Source organism: Schistocerca serialis, chromosome 6 (genome assembly GCF_023864345.2).
Source record: "Schistocerca serialis cubense isolate TAMUIC-IGC-003099 chromosome 6, iqSchSeri2.2, whole genome shotgun sequence".
Taxonomy (NCBI): Eukaryota; Metazoa; Arthropoda; class Insecta; order Orthoptera; family Acrididae; genus Schistocerca; species Schistocerca serialis.
The window spans coordinates 554,115,803-554,143,133 of NC_064643.1; the positions used below are offsets into that span (position 1 = coordinate 554,115,803).

At 40.4% G+C, this 27,331-nt stretch overlaps 1 protein-coding gene across 1 annotated transcript in view; it reads right to left on the reverse strand.

Moving 5' to 3' along the window:
• Positions 1–27,331, reverse strand: part of LOC126483932 (structural maintenance of chromosomes protein 2) — a 152,878-nt gene that overhangs the window by 40,170 nt on the left and 85,377 nt on the right. The window contains exons 10-14 of the mRNA XM_050107210.1: positions 26,749–26,867; positions 9,968–10,106; positions 3,247–3,393; positions 2,952–3,156; positions 2,601–2,736 (exon numbers count right to left, since the gene is read on the reverse strand). Of these exons, the coding sequence (XP_049963167.1) occupies positions 2,601–2,736; positions 2,952–3,156; positions 3,247–3,393; positions 9,968–10,106; positions 26,749–26,867 (746 nt within the window). The remainder of the gene's footprint in view (positions 1–2,600; positions 2,737–2,951; positions 3,157–3,246; positions 3,394–9,967; positions 10,107–26,748; positions 26,868–27,331) is intronic.

Sequence of the window (27,331 nt, forward strand, 5' to 3'; positions counted from 1 at the left end):
CAGTTTGGCACACCGTTGCTGTCCCTGATTTGGAGTACGCCGCTTAGTTGAAATGATGGTTGAACAATGGGTAAAAAAGATAAACTGCACCTAGAAGTGAAATTCATGTGGTTACGGAAGAGAGTCAACAAAATGAGCTGTGGTCAGAGGTAAACAAATCAGAAGATCCTACAATAAATACATAAAGGAAGATGAATAACAGTCAGGTAGCAGGGAGAAAGACAACACTTCTGGGCCACATATTAAGACATAACAGATTTTTGAATGCTCAGTTATGAAAAATGAGACCAACATGGGCCCCAAAAACAATTCTTTGAAGATCTCAGACATGCACTGAGTTACTAAAAGCCTGAAGAAGTGCTGAAGACAGAAATGTAACAATCGGAAGGAGACTATGAAGATACTGAAGCACGAACCACACACTTCTTACATCCTGTCAGCAGAGTAAAAAGATGAACAAATCTTCTGAAGATATTAGTGCATCAATCTAAATGGAATATGTTCTTTCAGGGAACATCGTAGTCGCTCCACAAAAGAACCACACATATGCAACAAATCCGCACACATTTTTCCTGAATCTAAGGATGAAAAAGTGGGACATGCAGATTAACTGCAATAAGGCTAGTACCACACCAGCTCCAACAACAGATCCCATTACACTATAGTATTGTTACAGCCTAAGTACGCGACATGTCAGTAGCCCATTAGATGTGATGTATTAAGCACTTGTTAATTATGGATACAAGTTCTTGTTACAGCTCATACATAGCTAAAGAAAAACTTAAAATATATCTAAAAACAAAGATGATGTGACTTAGCAAACGAAAATGCTGGCAGGTCGATAGACACACAAACAAACACAAACATACACACAAAATTCAAGCTTTCACAACAAACGGTTGCTTCATCAGGAAAGAGGGAAGGAGAGGGAAAGACGAAAGGATGTGGGTTTTAAGGGAGAGGGTAAGGAGTCATTCCAATCCCGGGAGCGGAAAGACTTACCTTAGGGGAAAAAAGGACAGGTATACACTCGCGCGCGCGCACGCACATACGCATGCACACACGCGCACACACACACACACACAAGCAGACATTTGTAAGGTAAGTCTTTCCGCTCCCGGGATTGGAATGACTCCTTACCCTCTCCCTTAAAACCCACATCCTTTCGTCTTTCCCTCTCCTTCCCTCTTTCCTGATGAAGCAACCGTTTGTTGCGAAAGCTTGAATTTTGTGTGTATGTTTGTGTGTCTATTGACCTTGTAGCACTTTCGTTTGGTAAGTCACATCATCTTTGTTTTTAGATATATTTTTCCCACGTGGAATGTTTCCCTCTATTATATTCATATCATTAAAAAGCAAAACTTAAAATTATTGAAGAAGCAGAAAAAATTGGAAACTGTGTGGTGGAGGAAATATGATGTGAGTGAGGGTTGTACTTGTGACAGGTGAAAAAAACAAAATACGGCTTTAAGAAACGAACAGCAATTGCCGGGCATTTTGTGGCCACAATGCAAAGCACCTGGACCTAGGAAAAAGGCTCTGCTATTATACAGACCAAACCACAGGCTTTAGCCAAAGAACTAGGTGTCACTGGTTTTGAAGCTAGCCAGGACTGATTATCAAGATTTTTCAGTCAACATGGATTAGGCCACTTGATGAAAACTACCATCTTTGAACTGCTTCCAGGGGATTATGAGCAAAATTTGAATTTTCATTGCTACATCATAAATTTGCACCACGAACATTACAGTGTATCATCACAAATTGGTAACACGCATCAAAAGGGGAATCGAGCATCATGATACAAACTGGTGGCAGTGAGAAGCAAAGGAGTACAGTGATGTGTGTAACTGGTGATGGAGAAAAGGTAACACCTTATGTGATATTTAAAAGGAAAAATAATCTGAAAAAAATCAGTGAAAGGCATATTGGTGAGACCTATGGACAATAACCTCGTTGTTGACGGGGTGTCACATGTTTGGAAATGTCACTCTAAAGGATTACCGAATTTATGTAACACATCAGTCCTGGACAGCTTCTGCGGATATACAACCGGAGAACTGCAAGACAAGTTACAAAAAGAGAAAACTGACTTTGTCATCCATGTAGGTCTAATATGTATCATGCAACCACTAGATGTGTGTGTAAATTTCCCATTCAAAGTTGCACTTTAAAAAGGGATACATGCAATGGATGGTGTATACACAAACGCAAGTTAACGCCAGTATTTCATTTTTTCCACCCTCCCTTAAAATCAGGGGGCGCAGATTCTTCATATGTATACAGTAATCTGAGAAGATTTAGTTCATTGACATGTTGTGAAAACCATGACATCCAAAGAGTAAAATTATTAATACAGAGATCAGTCTGCCATAGCAGCACAAAATTTTATACTTTCCCAGCAGAGTAAGAGACCATATACATTGCACAAATATCCTATTTGGAAGAAAGACAGCAGACCTTATCTTGAAGTAATATCATGAGTGTCACACCTGTGTTATTAGTGTCACTGAATATGGTTCATTATCTTTCATTTCCAACCTCAACTCTGTCCTGGAATCGCTGATGCTAATGCATAATCATGAAAGAAAAATTCTTACCATCTTGCAACTTCACTGACCCTTTTTATTTTCTCTTCCATCTCTCTTAGTTTTTGCTTTTTATCTTCAAAGTCATCAACCATGGCAAAAATCTCTTCCAACTGTGACAACACTGGTATTGAAGTGCTAGGTGCACCTATCATAAGGAGAAAAAGAACAGTCATTAATTCTAGAGCTAAAAAAGCTGGTTTCCAATTTGTACATTGGATGACTCTTTGGGTAAATTGCAACAGCAGTTCACGTACTTGCAGAAACACTTAGGATTACAGCGAATTTTTAAAGCATACAGAAAGATGTCCCTACCATCTTTAGATTATTTTTTAACAGACAAATGATGTTAAAATCTCATACCTCCTTGCAAGACACCTGCAGGATCAAAAATGTCTCCCTCCAAAGTCACACATTTCTTCTTGATGTTCTCATTAAATGTAACCTCACGTGCCATGTCCATATTGTTTGTAATCATTGTTTCACCAAAGACATACTGGAGGACAACACGATATTTGTCATCAAATTCCACAAGGTGTATTGCTGGTACTATATTTTCTTTACCAACCTGAAAATTAAAATAAAAAGTTAATGCATTGACAGCCTCTGAAATAAAACAGAGTGTGCTTATATTTTTAGTAACACCACAAATACTTACCAGCTTCTCTGCAGCTTTAACATACTTAGGTTCAAGAGCTCTACCAATTATTCTGTTTAATGGAACAAATGTTGTACGACGTGGTAAATCACCATTTTCTAGGAGCTTTCTGCCAGTTACTTCATTATCAATTACAATGTTGTACAGCTGAAACAAATTTTCACACATTTTACAAAATGTTGCCAATTGTAATATGCCAAACAATTAATAATAAAACAAATATGTAATAAAATTCTCAGTAGTACATCAGCTTGTTTGGTTTTAGTGATGGACCTTCACTACTCATGCTTGAAAGAAAATTATTACATATCTTTTACTGCCTCTGAATGCCATATGAAACCTTCACAAATTCGCTTGAAACAAGAAAAGAAAAAAAGAAACAAAAAAAATCTACATTTTGACTTTCTGCCAATTCCTTGACCATTGTAAAACTTTTTAATTTAAGCCATGTATCATTTTCGCAGCTCTTACAAATTGCACATGTAGTTCCCACACAACAAAGAAGTGAGCTAGCTGGCCTAATCAATCAGATTAAAGATGTTCACATCCCGGCAAATAATAGATTCTCTCTCTTGGTGTCACTAAAATGTATACAGATATCACCAGAGCTGAAGCTATACCCATTATCAAAAAAGTTACACAAGTTTAATAAAACGAGACAAACAGAAATTGATGAACTGAGTGATCTTCACGTGTTAGTCCTGTTTCTGAGCTACTTTAACTTCACTGAACACACATATGAACAAAAAGGAGGCCTACCTATGGCGAACTGCCTATCAGAAAACCTAGCACTCAAGAGGAGGGTGCGCTCACACATTCAGTGTATTCTGAAAACCGACTACTTACGAGTGCATAATGCAAAACAGTTCTTCTCGTCCATGGCGCCATAAAAAAGGTTATTTTCATTCACCACTTGACAGGGTAATGAAATATCCTTTACGTGAGGTGAATACCACTGAATTGCATACACTGAAAAAGGCAGCATCTAACAATCACTTTGATGCAACACTAATTATGAGATTATACACCAAGAAACAGAAGTAACAAACTAGGAATAGAGATCAGGTCACATTCAAAAGAAGTGAACAAAAGAAAAAAGATAGGTCTTTAGTTTTACCATACTGGGGTCATTTCCTGATAAGGCATTTGGTTTGGAAAACGAGGCTGTAAATTGGCTTCAGGACAGTGAGCAATGTAAGAATAATGTATTGTACATGCTGTAGATAACAGTTAGGCATATAAAGCATCCAAGGTATATAAAATGATACATAGTGACTGTGGCAAGTTTTATGTTGGGCAAACGGGGAAACTTCAAAATGTGATTTAGACAACATGTTGATGAATCTAGTTACTCAGAATTTACTATTCATTTAAGAGAGTGTAAGTGTGCTGTTAATGGCAACACTAGAAACATAACCATTCTTCACAAGGCAGGAGAAGGTCGATTACTGAATTTCCTGGAAGAAATGGAGATGTACACTCACATGACAAAACAACCTGACAATGTACTTAATGACAGAGTTCTGTAATAAGATGTATATAAAAAATTTTAACAGTTTTTTTGAATGAATAGGTTTGGATTAGAGTTTTCTCTGTTTTCCTGCATGTGAAATTTACTAAATTTGGCAAGCTATGTTGGTTTACCCACAGATCCAGATCTGAGGTGGCAACCTTGTCATGTGGTAAGAGATTTTGTTGCATTATGTCCCTCTACCTTACTGTACTGTTTGTGACAGTTAACATCAACTTTATCTCTACATATATTCCACCCTTATTGTTAATTTTCCAAGTGCAGTATTTAATACATATACAGGTAGTCAGTACATGCCAGATGTATCTACATCTGATCTCAGAGCAACATCAGTTTTGAAACCATACAGAATCTGTAATTGCCACACACAACATTTGATTTGGATGTACACAATATGTATGCAACTTTATGTTTCTACTGTTAAGTATACAAAATATTATTATGTTGTAGATGTCGATACATATACTTTTGTTTGTCTGTCCTCTGTATCGGATGACTTTGACGATGTGATATAGAACCAAGTACCAGTCTGCCAATTAAATTTTTTACAAGCAGCTAATGATGTACGGCGAGAGGTCTTAACAAAATTAATAATAAATTAGATGCAAATGCACATGAAGTGAACAATACTTTAAATGCAAACTTATGTGAACTGAAGAATAAACGAGGCACACACTTTCATGAACTAATCACTTAACCATACACACACTTTCACGACTTGAACAATAAACTAGAAACACACTTCCACAATCTGAACAATAAACTAGACACAAACATCTGTACATTGAACTGCAAAATAGACAAAAACACATCCGAGTTGAAGACAATGAAGCAGGAAATAAAGAAATACATGCGAGAGTTAATCACAAATTTGAAAATAAGCTGATAGGATTGACGAATAGGTACTGAACATTCTGACTACAATCAGGACGGTAAACCAAGATGAAGGGAAAGAATCTGAAATGGCTGAAGTTCAGTCTCAACCTTACAGCAACAAGAAGTTCACAGAGTTGAGTACAATGATTCTTGATGCCACTGTTGACAGACAAAAATTATTTGATGAAAGTAATTTAGACGGCAAGTTGATTTCTGTTGTACTATAACATTCTTCTGACCTAGAAATTAAATTTAATGAGATGTATCGTTTGTTCAAGGTCCAACAAAATTGCAATGCTGTGACTGATAGAAGCTTGATATGAGAGTATAATGATTCTTTAATGCAAGGAAGCTGTAATGGTAACTACTACTCCAATGTAATGATTAACAATTTCACTACCAATGAACAATTTAAAGTCTCATTCTCATAGATTCCTAAAGACTAGTATTTGTGCATAACACTTGTCTATCAGGAGGAAAGTACGGCATGGAAAAATTTGACATCTGAGGAGTGCGAAACAACATTCCCTAATTGCCAAGCTTTGGGAGAACAAATTGCATAATTTACTAGGTCTTGATTAATACGCCATGAATTGATAACTGGACTCTACAACAGTTTTGAGGAAGAAATTCAGGAGGAACACTTGACAAAGACAGCAACAGAAGGATAAAAAGGAAGGAGACTGTACACTCATTTTGGAAGGAAGGAAAAAAGTGTCTGGAAAGAGAAGACCTTCACTTTCAGGTGGTAACAACTTATGATGAACTGCTAAACTACTTTTCATGTAGAAATTCATTATGTGTACCATAACAATTGAGTTATAATAAATGGTTGAGAACCCTTCCAGTGACAGTTTGGAAAACTATATCTTTCTGCTGTGCTTGTGTGACCTCCTCTATGTAAGGGAAGCAAAATCATGACTTTGATAATGTTTTGGGAGCTACATTTCATCTCTGATAACATTAGTTGGTTTCACACAACTTTGTGTGTGCAAGTGTCTACATGTTTAACAGTGTTAGCAGCACAAATGTGCTTTCTATTTGATACTGCTGTCTGTTTTTTCTGTTTATGCACAATGTGTCGTCATTATATTATCAAACACAAGCTACTTGTTTGTGGGAATAATGGAATATCAGCAAACATGACAACTTTGAGCTGGTGTGTGCCTCACTGCATGGCACTGTGAAGCTACCACCCGAAGATGTCACACAATATTAGTTGGTAACCACCAATGTGCATAAAACACACTGTGCCACCCATGATTCAATGTGATGTGGAGTTACCACACACATGGGTCTGGAGTCTGTATGTTTGTAAGTACACGCACGTAAGTTACACACCACCACAGAACGTCAGTTACATGTGACAAATGGCGTGCCAGTTAAGTTTTTAATAAAGCAGAGCACCTGCGAGTGAATTGCATATTTAAAATCAAATATTATGAGGTAAAGTATGTTCACACATGGTTACTATGAAATTTTGAGATATGTATGCACAAGCACTTATTTTACTTGTGTAAACTGTGTGCAACAACTTCTCTGCCCACTTCTATATTCTTTCTTCATTTCCGATCTTACATTTAATATTTATATGACTAAGTTTGAAGCATAATGCATCTTATCTGTACATTTTATCAAAGAGAGAGAGAGAGAGAGAGAGAGAGAGAGAGAGAGAGAGAGAGAATAATCACGAGGTTAACACTGATTATGATATAATTTAGTTTTTTAAATACATTCAATATTTAAGATTTCGCCTTTTGAATGATAACAGTAAGTTTTGCTAATCAAGCAACTTCTGATTATGATATAGTTTAGTTTTTTAAATACATTCAATATTTAAGATTTCGCCTTTTGAATGATAACAGTAAGTTTTGCTAATCAAGCAACTTACTGCACTGCTTGTGTTATGCATCCAGTGATTGACAATATTAATATCATTTTTCAAGCTGTAAAATGTGTGATCTTAAGGGTATAAGAAAGAGAATTTAATCATACACTAAAAACTAATTTTGTTTTCTTGTGTAACCCTGCTTACAATATCTTCTGTATTATGATTAATGTATTTGCATTGAGTATTTACACAGACTGAATGCACATTAAGAACAAAACTGCATTATAAGGCCAAAGATGAATTCTTACCTATCAATAATTTATTATTCAGCTGCAGACAGTCATATAAACAAAGCTTGAAGTACCAGCAATTAATAATTATGTAGTTCTCACTGAGAAATCCACGCAGTTATCTTCACTTCCAGACACAGATGACTTGCACTCATGAGGGTTTATTGTAGTAGGATCAATAATCATTCCCCTGCCAATTTCTCTGTGGTACTCTTCATCCCACAGTTTTTTTGCATGTCTTATACAAACTGCTCAGGCAGATGTTAAGATGCTGTGCACTACCTTATTTGTAAGCCTTTCAACATCTGTACTTTTGAATGTATTGAACTTCTCCACACTTCATGCACATCCACAACAGTTTCACATCGTTATAATGACAGTGGTACATTGGCAGTCTAAGAAAGTGACCATGCTGCTTTGCAATTTCAGCTTTCATGAACTTAGTTGCATAGGGTTTTGGGAATTAACAAGAAACAGCAACTCTGCTTTGATCTGCGACGAAATACAAGGTATTTCTTTAGAAGTCAACTGCATAATGAAGTTTGCCTTTTTGTCATCATAATTTCAACGTAGTTCCCTTGTACAGTACTGTACATGACAATAACGAAAAATCATGGAGATACAGCAACAATAGTTCCCAAAACTACCATTGAAAGACTCTTTACTTCTTGTCAAAATGTGTATCTTCAGAATTGTTAGCCGTTGACATCTTAAAAACTAGCTTACTCTTCTGATCTGACAAAGCACTGCAAGCTGATTACCTTAGCCAAATGGAGTTTTTAGTCCAGCATACCCACTGCTCATTTCCCAAAACATTCTCCTTGCACAGTTTTGACTGTCTTCAGTTTCTACTAAGTAATAAATTTGAAATGTGCCAGCTTTTTTCTTTCCTTGCATTCTCTTAAATAACTGTCCTCATGGCTCAACAGGGTCAATTTGATTGTCAAGACTTTCAGCTACATTCACATGTAAAACTTTTTTCTGCTGCAGGACATTCACATTTAGCATACATAATGAATACTTTGACCGCCAAAGCATGTTCTGCAAAATCAATTGCATCATCCATTTCTTTTTTGTGGTTGTGTTGCTCACAAGGTGACTTGGGAACAGTCGAGTCACAGTCTTGAATAGAGACATTAAATTTGCTGGATATTCACTATACAGTCTTCAAACAACCAGCTTTTGTGTCTACTACTGTTGTTGGCATCAGCACGATTTCTGCCTTGTGCCATATTGGATTCGGTGGAATACTTACTTTTAAAATAACGATACACAAGGAACACTCTTCCTGTTGCTAGTTTGCGCAGGATTTCATGTGACAGCTTCCTATCATTCACAATGAACACTACAAGAGCAAAAATAATCACCACACTCAACACTAGGAGTGAAATGAACAATAAGCAGAATACACCACAATTTGCACAGAACGAAGACAAGTAAGTTACTGACAAGCAACAGGCTGTGAATGTTGTGACACTTAAGCTTGCTACTGTGCTTCCAATCTTGACCCACCTTTGTTTGTGCTCTGAACTCTCTTACATCAGCAAGTACATGATTCATAATTATCCAATACGGAGAAGCAATAGAACCTTAAGCAATATGCTCAAAACATAATGGCAACTGTAAAGTCCTACAATGCACTGTTTGAAACCTGAGATTGGTTTAATGTAGTGAAGTAACATAATATCCTGAGTTAGGGTGAACTATAAACTAAGTCTATTTTGCTAAACTGAAGATGACCTAAGTAGGCTTCCAAGAAACACACAGGATAGTGTCTGACATTACACTGTTAATGAAAAAACTGTGTCAGGTTACAACCTAGTAGTTGTACATAAATGAACTATAAATGAGAATTGAGTGAGAACCCAATGTTGCAGTGAAAAATTGAAGGTTCAAAATATAACTTTAAAAAATCAAATTAATAACACAAGACAAACCTGTACACCACTTTCAACTAATGAAACTGAAGGGCAAAGGAGACAGTTCCATTCCAACTCTCTCTCTCTCTCTCTCTCTCTCTCTCTCTCTCCCTCTCTCTCTCTCCAAATCAATCATTTTAGATGTTTCCAAATAGCAGCAATTTATCATTGACAGTCACCATCCAACAACAATGAGGGTCCTACTTCGATGTCAAAAAAGGTACAACATCAGTTTCACGTGCTTGGTTTGGATATTTCGGAAACTTTCACTTACCCTTCCACCTGCTGCAGCCTCAAGAGCCATAGCCTTACTCATGTCCTTTATTTTCACTAGCCTTGCAACCATTCCTATAATGGACTTTTTGTTGAAGTTTGGCTCAGGATCGGTATATTCAAAAAACAAATATGGGTACCTGTCGAAAAGAAGGAACAAAAACACATTAACTACAATTTTGGAGAAATGAGAAAAAAAGAAGAGGTGGTGAGCGGAGAAGAGTACAACAACTAATACAAACAGAAGGCCTTCCAGAATGTGTATTGCACTCTGCATTGCTTACTGAAATGAATGTCTGACATATCAACAACTTGCTATGTGAGACCAACTTGGACTCGTAGGACTTAATGTCATTCAGGCCTGCAAGTCTAGTGGATTCACAAGCACTTTAAATAAGTTAGACATTATGGTGTCACAGTGGCACTGCATTTACCACTTACAAGCACACAATTCAGTCACAGTAATGTGATCACCACCTATGTTTGACATCAACATGTAATAAACACTCAAATGGCAGGTGGCAGCACTAGACGTGGAGGGTATATGTGGTATGTCAGGAAGATGCAGAAAACAGTGCAGTTGTCGTCAGAATGTAGAAAGAGATTGATTTTGTCTGATGTCACAAAGGGCATGATCACTGGCTTTCGGTGCAAAAGTGAAAGCATTTCCAAAAGGGGCAAGTTTGTAAACTGTTTGCTTGTTGCAGTCAGGATGTATATGTGGACAAGGAAAAAAAATTCCCGGATTTTCTGGTTAAAAATACACTTTCTCCTCGGTGAAAATATACTTTTTCCGTGTTAAGTGACAGTATACTCTTATTTGGCACTGTAAAACTCATCAATCCTTTCAACATTAATGGTTTTACATACCAGAGTAGAATTTCCCGGCACTTTAGAAAACGTAACTCAGGGGGGAAAAACACGTTTTGAAAGACCTTTGATGTGCAGTAACATGAATGCTGCATATTTTCGTATTATGAAGGTATAAATTCGAATTCCAACAAACACTGCATGTCACTTTCCAAAGCATTGAAATCGAGATTTCGATGCGCTTTTGTAAGCCAGTCCTAGCTCATGTCACGTGATCTTACCAGCTGATGACAGCATAGCACACGTCATGTAGTCAGTCAATAGCAAGATCACTCTTAAATAGCGCGAACACACAAGTAAGAACAGTTAATGGTTTAAATTAATATACATAGCATTCACCTGTAATATTGGTCTCGAAGATTAATAAGCTGGAAGAGAAGCTAAGCCTCCACATATAATGCTGATATTTTTTGCGCTTGTTACACTTTAAGTTACATCACACAAATGTGCCAGTAAAATTTTTAATAAAGATGTAAATGTCTGACCTTCTGGGATCGAAATTCTTCTAAATGGTCATCCTCAAAGAGTTGATTTTTAAATGAGAGCGAAACGCTTTGTGATTTAAGAAATTCATCGTAGATTCTCGCACATAGCTCATCTTACATAAAAGGAAATCTCCTTTGAATGTAACGCTTTTCAAACCACCATTCGCAATATTTTCCCGCGACCTGTTAGAAATAGGTTCGTTTCAGCAGTTGCAAGATAGCGCCAGACAACAAGCGTCACCATGCTTGCGCAGCTACAATGAAGCAGGAAGCCCATATGTTCGTACGTGTAAAACATTAAAAGATCTTACATTATGTCATAAAAGAAACAAGACATCAGAGGATACTTCAAGAACGTTGGACTTTCGTGAACCACACTAAAACGCACAATTCGGCTTAAAATGCACATTCGTATGCAAATTTTCTTGGAGTACCAGTACTGTATTATCTCATGTTTGGTTCTTTATTACGGCATAATGCCATACGTGCACTTGAAATGCAGCGAACAGTTGAAACCAGCCAATAGTGTGAAATTAAACACTTCGTTTCAAATAAATTGACTGCCTCAACAGAAAAGATTAGTAAAAACCAAATCTCTTTAGCAAACCAGCCAAAATAACTTCATTGTTCTGTAAGGCGATTAATGTTTGACTGTCAGAAAGGTGGAAATAAAATCTAAAACTAATAACATATTTTAGCCTTCTGTAATTACGCAAACATATTTTAATTCATTTGATAGCTCCCGGCCGCAAAAATCTGTTTTGTTATCATTTAACGCGAGAGCAATAAACGAAGAGGAAACAACAAAATCACTAAACGTAAACACAGGTCGCGTGGAGACACCCCACCACAACTCACAAGGGGAGGCCGCCAATTGTGAAATTCAGATTCGATTCGTACTGCGCATAATAAAAGCTCATGGCCAGAGGTGTAATGTGGCAAAGCACCAAGATGCACTTCTCAGCCGTTGTCGAGAAAATCGACAGTTAAAAGAAACCGTTGCGGTGAAATACTCTCTACGATTAACAGCCTTCTACAGCGTCGTGGCGCAGCGGTAAGGTCTCGGGGTTAGTAATCCGAAGGTCGCCGGATCGAAACTCGCGCCATGCAATTTTTTTTATTATTAGTTTTTTGTAATTCATATATATATATATATAATACTATTAATGAATTGCTTATGCATGTTGGTGAAGGCGGATCGCTCTCCAATTGTACCGCCTCCATTTTTCAGTTTGTTTAACAGGGTGTACCAAAGCTCTCCCGTCCGCACTGATTTTCGACGATGTTATAAGTTGCGCTAGGGACCGCATCTACCTTCTTTCGAAGTTAGCAGGCAACTACGCTGTTATGAGGCGGCTCTTTTCGGCCCATTCAACATCTGTCCTTCAAGTGTAACGAGCGAGTAACATAGTTTATATTTCATACCTGCCACAGCAAATTTGTGTTCGTGGGGTCTCTATTCTATTTCGAACGTTTGACTTACGCTATACGTATTCGTTTCGGAATTTCGTTTCTACGTCTTCCATTAACTATACGTGGTTAACAATATGAAGACAATTAATGACATTTGTGAAATACAACTTTGTTTGCGGAAAACATAATGATGTTCGAAGTCTCCAGTTTTCCCACGACAAACGACTTTCAACAAATTATTATATGCATAATTGTTGCAACTGATTGCCGGGAACTATATATATATATATATATATATATATATATATATATATATAGACACACTCCTGGAAATGGAAAAAAGAACACATTGACACCGGTGTGTCAGACCCACCATACTTGCTCCGGACACTGCGAGAGGGCTGTACAAGCAATGATCACACGCACGGCACAGCGGACACACCAGGAACCGCGGTGTTGGCCGTCGAATGGCGCTAGCTGCGCAGCATTTGTGCACCGCCGCCGTCAGTGTCAGCCAGTTTGCCGTGGCATACGGAGCTCCATCGCAGTCTTTAACACTGGTAGCATGCCGCGACAGCGTGGACGTGAACCGTATGTGCAGTTGACGGACTTTGAGCGAGGGCGTATAGTGGGCATGCGGGAGGCCGGGTGGACGTACCGCCGAATTGCTCAACACGTGGGGCGTGAGGTCTCCACAGTACATCGATGTTGGCGCCAGTGGTCGGCGGAAGGTGCACGTGCCCGTCGACCTGGGACCGGACCGCAGCGACGCACGGATGCACGCCAAGACCGTAGGATCCTACGCAGTGCCGTAGGGGACCGCACCGCCACTTCCCAGCAAATTAGGGACACTGTTGCTCCTGGGGTATCGGCGAGGACCATTCGCAACCGTCTCCATGAAGCTGGGCTACGGTCCCGCACACCGTTAGGCCGTCTTACGCTCACGCCCCAACATCGTGCAACCCGCCTCCAGTGGTGTCGCGACAGGCGTGAATGGAGGGACGAATGGAGACGTGTCGTCTTCAGCGATGAGAGTCGCTTCTGCCTTGGTGCCAATGATGGTCGTATGCGTGTTTGGCGCCGTGCAGGTGAGCGCCACAATCAGGACTGCATACGACCGAGGCACACAGGGCCAACACCCGGCATCATGGTGCGGGGAGCGATCTCCTACACTGGCCGTACACCACTGGTGATCGTCGAGGGGACACTGAATAGTGCACGGTACATCCAAACCGTCATCGAACCCATCGTTCTACCATTCCTAGACCGGCAAGGGAACTTGCTGTTCCAACAGGACAATGCACGTCCGCATGTATCCCGTGCCACCCAACGTGCTCTAGAAGGTGTAAGTCAACTACCCTGGCCAGCAAGATCTCCGGATCTGTCCCCCATTGAGCATGTTTGGGACTGGATGAAGCGTCGTCTCACGCGGTCTGCACGTCCAGCACGAACGCTGGTCCAACTGAGGCGCCAGGTGGAAATGGCATGGCAAGCCGTTCCACAGGACTACATCCAGCATCTCTACGATCGTCTCCATGGGAGAATAGCAGCCTGGATTGCTGCGAAAGGTGGATATACACTGTACTAGTGCCGACATTGTGCATGCTCTGTTGCCTGTGTCTATGTGCCTGTGGTTCTGTCAGTGTGATCATGTGATGTATCTGACCCCAGGAATGTGTCAATAAAGTTTCCCCTTCCTGGGACAATGAATTCACGGTGTTCTTATTTCAATTTCCAGGAGTGTATATATATAGAGGGAAACATTCACGTGGGAAAAATTATATATAAAAACAAAGATGAGGTGACTTACCGAACGAAAGCGCTGGCAGGTCGATAGACACACAAACAAACACAAACATACATACAAAACTCAAGCTTTCACAACAAACTGTTGCCTCATCAGGAAAGAGGGAAGGAGAGGGAAAGACGGAAGGAAGTGGGTTTTAAGGGTGAGGGTAAGGAGTCATTCCAATCCCGGGAGCGGAAAGACTTACCTTAGGGGGAAAAAAGGACAGGTATACACTCGCACACACACACACATATCCATCCACACATACAGACACAAGCAGACATATTTAAAGACAAAGACGAATCTGCTCCAGTCCGAAATCCCTGAATCATTACACCAACAACCTAACAACAGCTTTCGCATCCCGCAACTACCCTCCCGACCTGGTACAGAAGCAAATAACCAGAGCCACTTCCTCATCCCCTCAAACCCAGAATCCCCCACAGAAGAACCACAAAAGTGCCCCACTTGTGACAGGATACTTTCCGGGACTGGACCAGACTCTGAATGTGGCTCTCCAGCAGGGATACGACTTCCTCAAATCCTGCCCTGAAATGAGATCCATCCTTCATGAAATCCTCCCCACTCCGCCAAGAGCGTCTTTCCGCCGTCCACCTAACCTTCGTAACCTGTTAGTTCATCCCTATGAAATCCCCAAACCACCTTCCCTACCCTCTGGCTCCTATCCTTGTAACCGCCCCCGATGCAAAACCTGTCCCATGCACCCTCCCACCACCACCTACTCCAGTCCTGTAACCCGGAAGGTGTACACGATCAAAGGCAGAGCCATGTGTGAAAGCACCCACGTGATTTACCAACTGACCTGCCTACACTGTGATGCATTCTATGTGGGAATGACCAGTAACAAACTGTCCATTCGCATGAATGGACACAGGCAGACAGTGTTTGTTGGTAATGAGGATCACCCTGTGGCTAAACATGCCTTGGTGCACAGCCAGCACATCTTGGCACAGTGTTACACCGTCCGGGTTATCTGGATACTTCCCACCAACACCAACCTATCCGAACTCCGGAGATGGGAACTTGCCCTTCAGTATACCCTCTCTTCTCGTTATCCTCCAGGCCCCAATCTCCGCTAATTTCAAGTTGCCGCCACTCATACCTCACCTGTCTTTCAACAACTTCTTTGCCTCTACACTTCTGCCTCGACTGACATCTCTACCCAAACTCTTTGTCTTTAAATATGTCTGTTGTGTCTGTATGTGTGGATGGATATGTGTGTGTGTGCGAGTGTATACCTGTCCTTTTTTCCCCCTAAGGTAAGTCTTTCCGCTCCCGGGATTGGAATGACTCCTTACCCTCACCCTTAAAACCCACTTCCTTCCGTCTTTCCCTCTCCTTCGCTCTTTCCTGATGAGGCAACAGTTTGTTGCGAAAGCTTGAATTTTGTGTGTGTGTATGTGTTTGTTTGTGTGTCTATCGACCTGCCAGCGCTTTCGTTCGGTAAGTCACCTCATCTTTGTTTATATATATATATATATAATTTGAATTTTAAAAAAAAAAAAAACACGTTGCATGGTGCGAGATTCGATCCGGCGACCTTTGGATTACGAACCCGAGCGCTTACCGCTGCACCACGACGCTGTAGAAAATTATTAATCGTAGAGGGTATTTCACCGCAACGGTTTCTTTTAACTGTCAATTTTCTCGACAACGGCTGAGAAGTGCATCTTGGTGCTTTGCCACATTACACCTCTGGCCATGAGCTTTTATTATGCGTAGCACGAATCGAATCTGAATTTCACAATTGGCGGCCTCCCCTTGTCAGACTGCTCTGTGCATCAGCCCCAGGTTTACTAATTTCCGAACTGGGGCAATACTAAGCAGTGGCGCCCAGCCACACTTCTGTAACGAGAAGCGGGAGAAGGTACTACTCATACGCGACTCAACTGCGCATGCGCAAGAGGCCACCCGCAACGACTCAAACGAATCTAATTTAAACAGGTGTCACGTCACGTTCATTGGAGGCAATTTGTTGTTACAAAGCATTGCACAGTCTTCCTAAAGCCTTTGACACACTTTGCTGTTGGCAGACACTTGTATGAGCACTGTTTTGTTGTTGTATACAGCGCATTTCCTTTGCAACTTAAGTTTTATTTTCTTTCTTTTTTTCCCTCCTGTTCATGTTTTGTTTCTGCAGTAGCAGGATACAGTAATATCCTTTGTTAGAGTATTGGTTCTTACCAGTCAAAATCACATAAATTTAACAGAAAACTAAAACAATGAAAAATTCCCGGAATTCTAAACAATTCCCAGGTTTTTCCCAGTTTTCTCCCAGATGAAAAATTTCCCCGTTTTTTCCCAGATCTCCCGGGTCATATACTCCCTGTGCAGTGGTTAAAGTGAACTGTGTAAGGCAAAACTGCGTTATCCAAAACCGGCAGCTGTGATGCACCACAGGACATAGATGACGGGGGATGAATGACAGCTATGGAGATGTGTACAGGCAAATAGGTGTGAAATTGATGAGCAACTGACCACCCAGATGAACTAAGGAGGCAACCAATAGTGGTGCCATGATGACCATTCTGTGAGCATTGCTTTGTGTGGGTCTCGGCAGCTGGTGCCTGGTTCATGCACCCATGCTGACTGCTGTTCATGGGCAAAAAAGGCTGGAATTTGCATGAAAATCCCTCAACTGGATAGAGTGCCGACAGGTGTCTTTTTCAAGATGAATCACGTTTTATGCTCCATCAGCGTGAAATGCCTGGAAGCAAACACCCTGTACCAACTGTAGATGTCAACGCTGAAGGAAGTAGCATTATAGTATGAGGAATGCTTTCATGGCATTTCCTGGGTGATCTCGTCACTCTGGAAGGCACACTGGATCAACACAAATACGCGTCCATCCTAAGGCACCATGTCCACCCCCCACAAGCAGTTTGTTTACTCTCAGCATGATAGCATCTACCAGCAGGACAATGTAACACGTCACACAACTTGCAGTGTATGTGAGTGGTTTGAAGAGCACCAGTATGAGTTTATCATAATCCCCAGATTTACACTGAATTCAAAATCTGCGAGAAACCTAGTCCAACTGGCCACAGCAGTGGAGCCAGCATCACATCACATCCCTTTCTGTACGCTCCAGAAGCTCAAGGACAGTCCTCCTGCATGCCTCTCAGTGGTCCACTCTACGAACGGGAATTATTCAGGCTTTTGATAGATGGTCACCATTAATGTGACAGGACAACATATGTTAAAGGAAGGAACTATAATATGCCATGAAACAGTTCTTTGCTTGTTATGGATGTGATGTCACACCACGTGGTCTACAATTCATTAAAAAATTTCAAGTTTTATTTCCTGTTGTTGTTGTTGTTGTTGTTGTTGTTGTCTTCAGTTCAAGGACTGGTTTAATGCAGCCCTCCATGCTTCTCTATCCGGTAGGAGCCTCTTCATCCGCCGCGAATCCTTCTGAATCTGCTTAGTCTATTTATTTTTTGTTCTCCTCCTACGGTTTTCACTCTCCACATTTCCCTCCAATACTAAATTGGTGATCCCTTGACACCTTGGAACATGTCCTATCAACTGATCCCTGCTTCTAGTCACGTTGTGCCACAAATTCCTTTCTCCCAATTCTATTCAGTACTACTTCATTAGTTACATGATCTATCCATCTAATCTTCAGCATCCTTCTGTAGCACCACCTCTTCAAAAGCTTCTTTTCTCTCACTGTCTAAGCTGTTTATCGTCCATGTTTCACTTTCACACATGGCTACACTCCATACAAATGCTTCCAGAAAAAACTTCCTGACACTTCTGCATCCCTTTCATGCCCCTCAACTCTTACAGCTGCCATCTGGTTTCTAAAGAAATTATAAATAGCTCCCTGTATTTTATCCCTACCACCTTCAGAATTTGAAGGAGTATTCTAGTCAACACTGTCAGAAGTTTTTTTAAGTCTAAAAATGCTATAAACATAGGATTGTCTTTCCTTAATCTCTCTTCAACGATAAGTCGTAGGGTCAGTATTGCCTTGCGTGTTCCTACTTTTCTATGGAATCCAAACTGATCTTCCCCAAAGTCTGCTTCTACCATTTTTTCATTCTTCTGCAAAGGATTCATGTTAGTAAATTGCAACCGTGACTTAGTAAACTGATGGTTGGTAATTCTCACACCTGTCAGCACATGCTTTCTTTGGAATTGATGTTATTAAATTCTTCTTTAAGTCTGAGGGTATTTTGCCTGCCTCATACATCTTGGAAGGAGGAAGATGTTTTGTCATGGCTCGCTCTCCCAAGGCTATCAGTAGTTTCAATGGAATGTTGTCTACTCCTGGAACCTTGCTTCAACTTGGGACTTTCCGCACTTTGTCAAATTCTTCATGCAATATCATATCTCCAATCTCATCTTCATCATGTCCCCTTCCATTTTCACAATATTGCCCTCAAGTACATCTCCCTTGTACAAACCCACTATATATTCCTTCCAATTTCTGCTTTCCCTTCTTTGCTTAGGACTGATTTTTCATCTGCACTCATGATATTCTTATAGATGGTTCCGTTTTCTCCAAATGTCTTTTTAATTTTCCTGTAGGCAGCATCTATCTTATCCCTAGTTCTACATCCTTACATTTGTCCTCTAGCCATTGCTGTTTAACCATTTTGCACTTTCTGTTGAATTCATTTTTTATACGTTAGCATTCCCTTTTGCCTGTTTCATTTATTGCATTTTTATATATTCTCTTATCATCGATTACATTCAATATCTCCAGCGTTACCCAAGGATTTCTACTACCCCCATCTTTTTAGATAGTCTAGAAACAGGTTGGCATAGGAGGGCGCCATGCAAGTGCCCATGGCTGTGTCGCAGAGTTGTTTGACCACCACCTCCTTCAAAGGAGAAGAAGTAGAGTATCAGTTTTTCCCTGTCAAAAGTACACAAATTTAACTGAAAACTAAAATAACAAAAAATTCTCAGATGAAAAAATTGCCAAGTTTTTTCCTGGAGCGTAACACCCTGTTCTAGAAAAAAAAAAAAAAAAAAAAAAAAAAAATGGGTTGTGTTGTCTTTCTAATCACTCTACAAATATGGTCATTTCGACAAAAGAATCCAAACAGTAGAATTTCTCACCAACTGGACATTTCAACTTAGACTGTGGGAGTTCTGTTTCTGGCATACAGCCTTTCAGGTTCAAAGTTAACAACATGTTACACTAATAGCACCTCTGAATTCTCAGCCTATTTACATCTTTCTGATGGTGGGATTTTTCCAGCTGTACTGGTGCACCAATATCAAGTTCTTGATGTCAATAGGTTAGCTGTTCAACAATGTTTACTTTGAACTGCATAACAGAGATAATATTTTATTTAAGTTTTATCGCAGATATGTAGTGTATTTACTATGCTTGAGCCAATGAACATTTTGGTGGCTACTTTTCAAAACCATTTTCCTTCCTGGTTTGGGGAAGCAGTGTAGCTCCTCTTCTGCTCTGCTATACCAACAAATTGTTGGCCTTTGTCATATGTTATTCCATACGGAGGGGAAGACATGTGCACTAAGAGAGAAAAAATTGTGTAGCTACACACTCGCCTCATGTGGCCTACGCAACTGGAAGATAATGTCAACACCTCAGTGAGACAAATGTGTCATGTCTTTAACAATGGGAACTCCATGTAGGAATATCAACAATGTAGGAAAAGATAGGCTGCTATTAACTGTAAAGAAGACATGTTAAGTTGCAGACACGCACAATTAAAAGACACTAACATAAAGCTTTTGGCCACAGCCTTCTTCAGCAAAAGAGAAACACACACCATTCACAACACAAGCAAGCACACCTCATTCAAACATCACTGCCAACTATAGCATTCGGGCCAGAAGCCAACTATCGCATTGTATGCAAGCAGCAATCTGCAGGGAGCAGGGAAGGAGACGGGATAGTTGTGAACAGGTGGAGAGAAAGAGAGACAAATGCTGTCTCGCGCAGTGTGCAGGGACTAGAATGCAAACAAATGCAGCATCAGGAAGTTGTAGGGCAGGAGGGTAGGGAAAAAGGAACAAATAAGGAGAGGAACAGGGAAAGATGGGTGGGCGTTATGTTTTCAAAGAGCAGCAAACATAGAGGGTGGGAAACGAGAATGGGGGGGAGATGATACGATGGTGGGGAGGTGGGGGGTGGAAATTATTGGGTGGAGGGTGTGAGGATAGTATGTTAATGTAGGTTGAAGTCAGGATACATACAGTGCAAGACGTGTTATAAGGATGACTCCCATTTGTGCAATTCAGAAAAGCCGATGATGCAGTTGAGGAGCCAGATGGCTTGGGTAGTGAAGCAATCAATGAAATGAAGCGTGTTATGTTCAGTTGCATGTTGTGCCACAGGGTGGTCTAATTTGTTCTTGGCCACAGTTTGGTGGTGGCTATTCATTCTGGTGGACAGCTGGTTGGTGGTCATATCAATATAAAAAACTGTGCAAAGATTGCAGCAGAGCTGGTAAATGACATGGCTACTTTCGCAGGTGGCTTGGGTAGGATAAACCTGTGACACGACTGGGATAGCACATGCTCGGTCTTCCACAGGGATAAGGTAGGGTGTCTCGTCCCTGAGTCCAGATGATGAAGATATCATCAGTGAACCTGAACCAGACTAGGGGTTTGGTGTTTTGAGAGGCTTGGGAGGTCTCCTCTAGATGGCCCATAAACAGGTTGGCAAAGGAGGATGCCATGCAGGTGTCTATGGCTGTGCTGAGGCTTTGTTTGTATACCAACCCTTCAAAGGGGAAGAAGTTGTGGGTTAGGATGAATTTAGTAAGGCATATGAGGAATGAGGCTTTAAGCCTTCAACTCTTTCCAGAATCTCTCCCCTGAATACATTTCCCTCCTCCCCTGTAACAACACAGACACTCATCTTCTACATGCTCTACAAACACAAAAATCTTGGATTCCCCATTGTGGCTGGTTATTGTTTTCCACTGATAGTATTTTGGCCCTTGATGACCAGTACCTCCAACCAATTGCTCATACTCTACCCTCCTACATCAAAGACACCAACCACTTCCTTGATCAACTCTCCAGCATCCCCATCCTTTTACTTCCTGGATTGCTACTCATTATTGCTGATGCCACCTCCCTATACACCAACATGCCTCATACCCACAGTCTTCTGCTATTTAACACTGCCTATTCCAACTCTCTTCAGACTCCAAACACACTACCTCATTCCTCATCCACCTTACTAACTTCATCCTAGCCCACTACTTCTCCTTTGAAGGAGGAGGTATACAAATTTATGACACAGCCATGGGCACTTGAATAGCAACCTCTTAAGCCAGCCTGTTTATAGACTATCTGGAGGAGACCTTCCAAGAACCCCAAAATGCCAAACCCCTAGTCTGGTTCAGGTTCACTGATGGTATCTTCATGATTTCGACTCCGGGACAAGACACCTTGTCTTCATTACTTAACAACCTCAACATCATCTCTCCCATCCATTTCACATGGTCCTCTTCAATCTAGCACTCTACTTTTGTAGATGCTGAACTCCTCCTCCTCCTCTGATGGTTTCATCCAGACCTCTGTCCACATTAAATCCACCAACCATCAACAGTACCTGCATTTCAACAGCTGTCATCCCCTCCACACCAAAAAATCTATCCCATACAGCCTGGCTGATCTCAGGAATTGCCTATCTGTAGTGACAAGAACTCCCTTCTCAATATGCTGAGGGTCTCACCAATGTCTTCACAGACAGCCACTATCCCTCAGACCTAGTCCGTAAACATCTCCTGTGTCATCCCCCCCCCATACACACATCCAATCCTCCCACCACCCTCAAGGACCAGCCACAAAGGCATGTCCCTTTCGTCACTCAGTACCACCCTCGACTGGAACAACTCAACCATATCCTTCGGCAGGGCTTTGATTAACTATCATCATGCCCTGAAATGGGGGACATCCTACCCGAAATACTTCCCACGTCACCCACCCTACCTCCACAACATCCTAGTCCATCCCTATGCCACTCCCAATCCCAACACCTTGCCACAAGGATCATATCCCTGTGGAAGAACTTGGATGCATGACATGCAAATCCGCCCACCCAGCACTTCCCATTCTAGTTCTGACACAAGTATATCCTACCCCATCAGGGGCTGGGCCACTTGTGAAAGCAGCCATGTCACTTACCAGCTCTGCTACAATCACTACACAGCTTTTTGTATTGCTGTGACTACCAACCAGCTGTCCACCAGAATGAAGGGCCACCAGCAAACTGTGGCCAAGAACAAACAGACCATCCTGTGGCATGACATGCAGCCAGACATAACATGCTTGACTTCAATGCCTGCTTCACTACCCGAGCCAGGCAGATTGCTGCCTGCATCTCAAGCCATAGTTGTATTTCTACCCAAGATGCTGAAGTTGGTCAGGTGTGCATGAATGGTGTGTGTCTTTCTCTTTTGCTGAAGAAGTCTGTGGTCAAAAGCTTTTTGTTAGAGTCTTAATTGTGCCTGTTTGCAACTTAATGCGTCTTCTTTACAGTAAGTACCAATCTATCTTTTCCTACATTGTTGATACATTTTAACAGTTACTTAATTCATATTCTTCGTAGAAAAATCTAAACCATGAATTTCTATCAGAGATGCAGTACTTTGCTCGCATTAAAAGGAACACAAAAGGACACCAAATGGCAATTCTTTACAGTCCATATGCAGCACTTTAGTTTTTAAAGCTGTGTACAAGGACTTTATTCAAACCCCTAATTTTACCTGCCATTCATATTGCCCTGAAAATATAAAAGCACTGCATGTAAATGGAAAAATACAAATATGAGCCCTGGCAGAGTACAGTTTGAAAGTGCCCAGAAAGTTTTTTTAACAACATGCTCCATTACAAAATTTGTAATATTGCACATATATACGGTGTGTGGAGTGTTTATGTAATGTTTGTGTTGTATGATGATGATGATGATGATGATGATGATGATAGAAGGGAGAGGGTGAAATCCAATAGTGGCACACAGCCAGCTATTCACAAATAGCATCAAGGGGGCTGCCAAGCTTAATGTCCCCATCCGACACACGGATCACCATCAACAGTGTCACATGCTTTCACTTCATGACACACTGTGGAGAGGTTTCATACTTTCACTTCATGACACACTGTGGAGAGGTTTCATATTTAAATCAGGACATTGGTGCAAAACCTGGTGATCAGGAACTTAGCGCCACCACATCTCCTTCCCTTGCCAGACAAATGCTGGCAATTAAACTTTTTTCCACCACCAGGATTTGAACCAGCTTACACCCCCCTCCAGATCGAGCACCACCGCTATGTACAAGCAATGACCCTCTATGCTTCTAAAAAACAGTTCAAATGGCTCTGAGCACTATGGGACTTAACATCTGAGGTCATCAGACCCCTAGAACTTAGAACTACTAAAACCTAACTAACCTAAGGACATCACACACATACATGCCTGAGACACGATTCGAACCTGCAATCGTAGCAGTCACGCGGTTCCAGTCTGAAGCGCCCAGAACTGTTCGGCCACTCCGGGCGGCCTATGATTCTAAATTATACATGAATCTCTTTGTGCTTGATACATGTAAAGCGATATCCTCTTGTTACATGGGGATGAAGCAGGAGTTTAACTAGTGTTAACTAACATGAGCTACAATGGAGCATTTCCGAATCGTCTTTTTGGAGTTAACTCGTGGTTTCTGCACAGAGAGCACTGCCGTGAAAATCAGCTTTAAGGATTTTCATAAATTTTGCAGGTTTCTGGAAAAGGCTCTTTTGGCTTGTCCAGACAGAAAAAGGGGTGCACAAGAGCTTGAGAAACTATGAGCTACACAACTCAAAAATCGCAAAAATATACAAACCCCACCCAAAACCTGGTCTGGACAGCTGCTACGATTTTCATTCGTTACTGTTCTTCAAAATATGTATTATGTTGCAGTGAGTCAGAACTCATCACCTAAAATGAAACCTGACCTACACAATCATACTAGTGCTTTCCCCTTAAATATTTTAGTGTAAAACCTTTTTTGCTATTTTTTCATTGTTTAATACACACAACTATTTAGAGAATTAAACTTCTCTTCTCTGTGAAGTTTTATTTATTATTTTTTCTGAATTGAAAGCCTTCTAACTTAGTCCTTCAGTGTGGTACAGTGGCAGAACAGGGAGCTTCAGTCAGATTTTCAGAAATGTTGTTCAAATGGCTCTGAGCGCTATGGGACTTAACTACTGAGGTCATCAGTCCCCTAGAACTTAGAACTACTTAAACCTAACTAACCTAAGGACATCACACACATCCATGCCCGAGGCAGGATTCGAACATGCGACCGTAGCGGTCACGCGGTTCCAAACTGACGCGCTTAGAACCGCACGGCCACACCGGCCAGCAGAAATGTTGTAAAACTGCCTGCAAAAGCTTGGCAGTTTACCTCAATTCCACACTGTTTTCTTCCCAAGAATATTGTTTCAATTTTGTGGTTCTTAGCTTCAGATTACAGGTCCTTACATGTTTTTAAAAGAAGTAAAGACACTAACCCATCTCTTGTATTACACTTTTTTTTTTTATTTCAAAAAGCCGAGAGTATTATTCCATAAACTTCACTTTAGATATCATATATGTTAGATTTTCATGAATTATGTTTCTTAACTTGCTTTAACACCAAACTCGGTAATCATTTTTTGTTTCTACATATACAAATCTAAGATTTTCTTGAAATCAATAATTTATACTATTATTGGGTTACCAATTATCACTATGGTGAATTATTGATTTTAAGTTAAACATGTTCTGTGGTGGAACTTTCCTTTTGAAAAACCACACAGATATTCTCCCAATTGTCTGTCCAAAGTTTCTTCAACTCTGAACACGAAAATTTTTGATATAATTTTTTTTGCTACCAGTAGAAGTTACACTCCACTGTAGTTGACATTCTGTTTGTCTCCCTGTTATGTAGTGACTGGATTAATGGTATTATCTACTCTTCTCAAATATTTTCTGTTTTCCAAAAAGCTATTTTTGGTTCTAATCACTTCCAATAATACTGCTGTATATGAGTCTTCAGCAGTTACTTTGCACTTTTGAGTGTTTTGATAACATGTTTGTTGATGGAAAATTATGTCAAAATTTTCTGGCATTCCATAAAATTCTAATTTAATGATGGATAGGTATGGCAGTCCGTAGAAATATCGGAACACGTGAGGCAATACTGACCCTACGACTTATCTTAGAAGCTAGATTAAGGAAAGGCAAACCTTTTCTGGCATTTGTAGACTTAGAGAAAGCTTTTGACAATGTTGACTGGAACACTCTCGTTCAAATTCTGAAGGTAGCAAGGGTAAAATACAGGGAGCAAAAGGCTATTTACAATTTGTATAGAAACCAAATGGCAGTTATAAGAGCTGAGGGGCATGAAAGGGAACCAGTGGTTGGGAAGGGAGTGAGACAGGGTTGTAGCCTCTCCCTGATGTTATTCAATCTGTATATTGAGCAAGCAGTGAAGGAAACAAAAGAAAAATTTGGAGTTGGTATTAAAATTCATGGAGAAGAAATAAAAACTTTATAGGATTGGGGGAAGAGAAATTTGTGGCACAACTTGACTAGAAGAAGGGATCGGTTGGTAGGACATGTTCTGAGGCATCAAGGGATCACCAATTTGGTATTGGAGGGCAGTGTGGAGCGCAAAAATTGTAGAGGGAGACCAAGAGATTAATACACCAAGCAGATTCAGAAGGATGTAGGTTGCAGTAGGTACTGGGAGATGAAGAAGCTTGCACATGATAGAGTAGCATGGAGAGCTGCATCAAACCAGTCTTAGGACTGAGGACCACAACAACAACAACAACAACAACAACAACAGGTATGGCAGAATGTTGGAAAAATCTACCGTTGAAATTATGCAGCACAATAATTCTGATTGCAAAAACAACTAACTCCATCTTCATATTATGTTTTTTCCTCTTACATATAGTATTAACCATCATTTGAACATCAAATATTTAACCGTTTTACTTATTTTTTGTGAAAAAAATTTAGGAATTTTCACTTTTAGAGGAAATAGTAACAGAATGCTACATTCAAATCCCACTTGACATTTTCACTAACTCACATCTGCTTCTACGCAACAATATGTCATCCCTTTAATGGAAATACTTACCCGGACTGTCCTTAATAACAGGCAGTCATAATTACATACATGTATTTCATCAACTATGTGGCAGTAATGAAGAAATGGAACTCACCGAGATTCAAGCCTTTCCACTTTTGCTCTCATTTGCCGTAGAAGCCCTTCTAGCTGCCTTTTCTCTGTTATCAATCGCTCCAAATAACCATCTTCATAGTCAAGTTTCTTCATTTCTTCCTGAAATGAAAATAAATGAAAGTTAAAGCCTATTACCAACATTATTTTCATAACAAATTTGGAATCTAGGTCAGCTGAAGATTTTGCAATGTTTCCAGATTTTGTAGTAAGTGCTGAAACTTTTTCATGAACATTAACAAAGCCAACAATTAAAGTAGCTCAATTTCAATATAAGTTTTACCTGACATGCTACACATTCATCATTTAAAGATAAAGAAGTTGTTATAACAAACTGCTTGTCATTTTAAGTTATCTCTTTTGTAGTCTTAAATAACATTTCTAATTTCATCCTTGGACTGTGACCCCATTCCATTTTTCCTTCCTACAAATTCCACTTTATGAATTACCTGGCACTGAAATTTTTTAAATTACCTGACACTGAAATGAACGCACATTTAAAACAACCTCGTTTTCTTTGAATTATTTTTACTAATTTTGCCACTGCTCTGATCGAATGTCTCTAA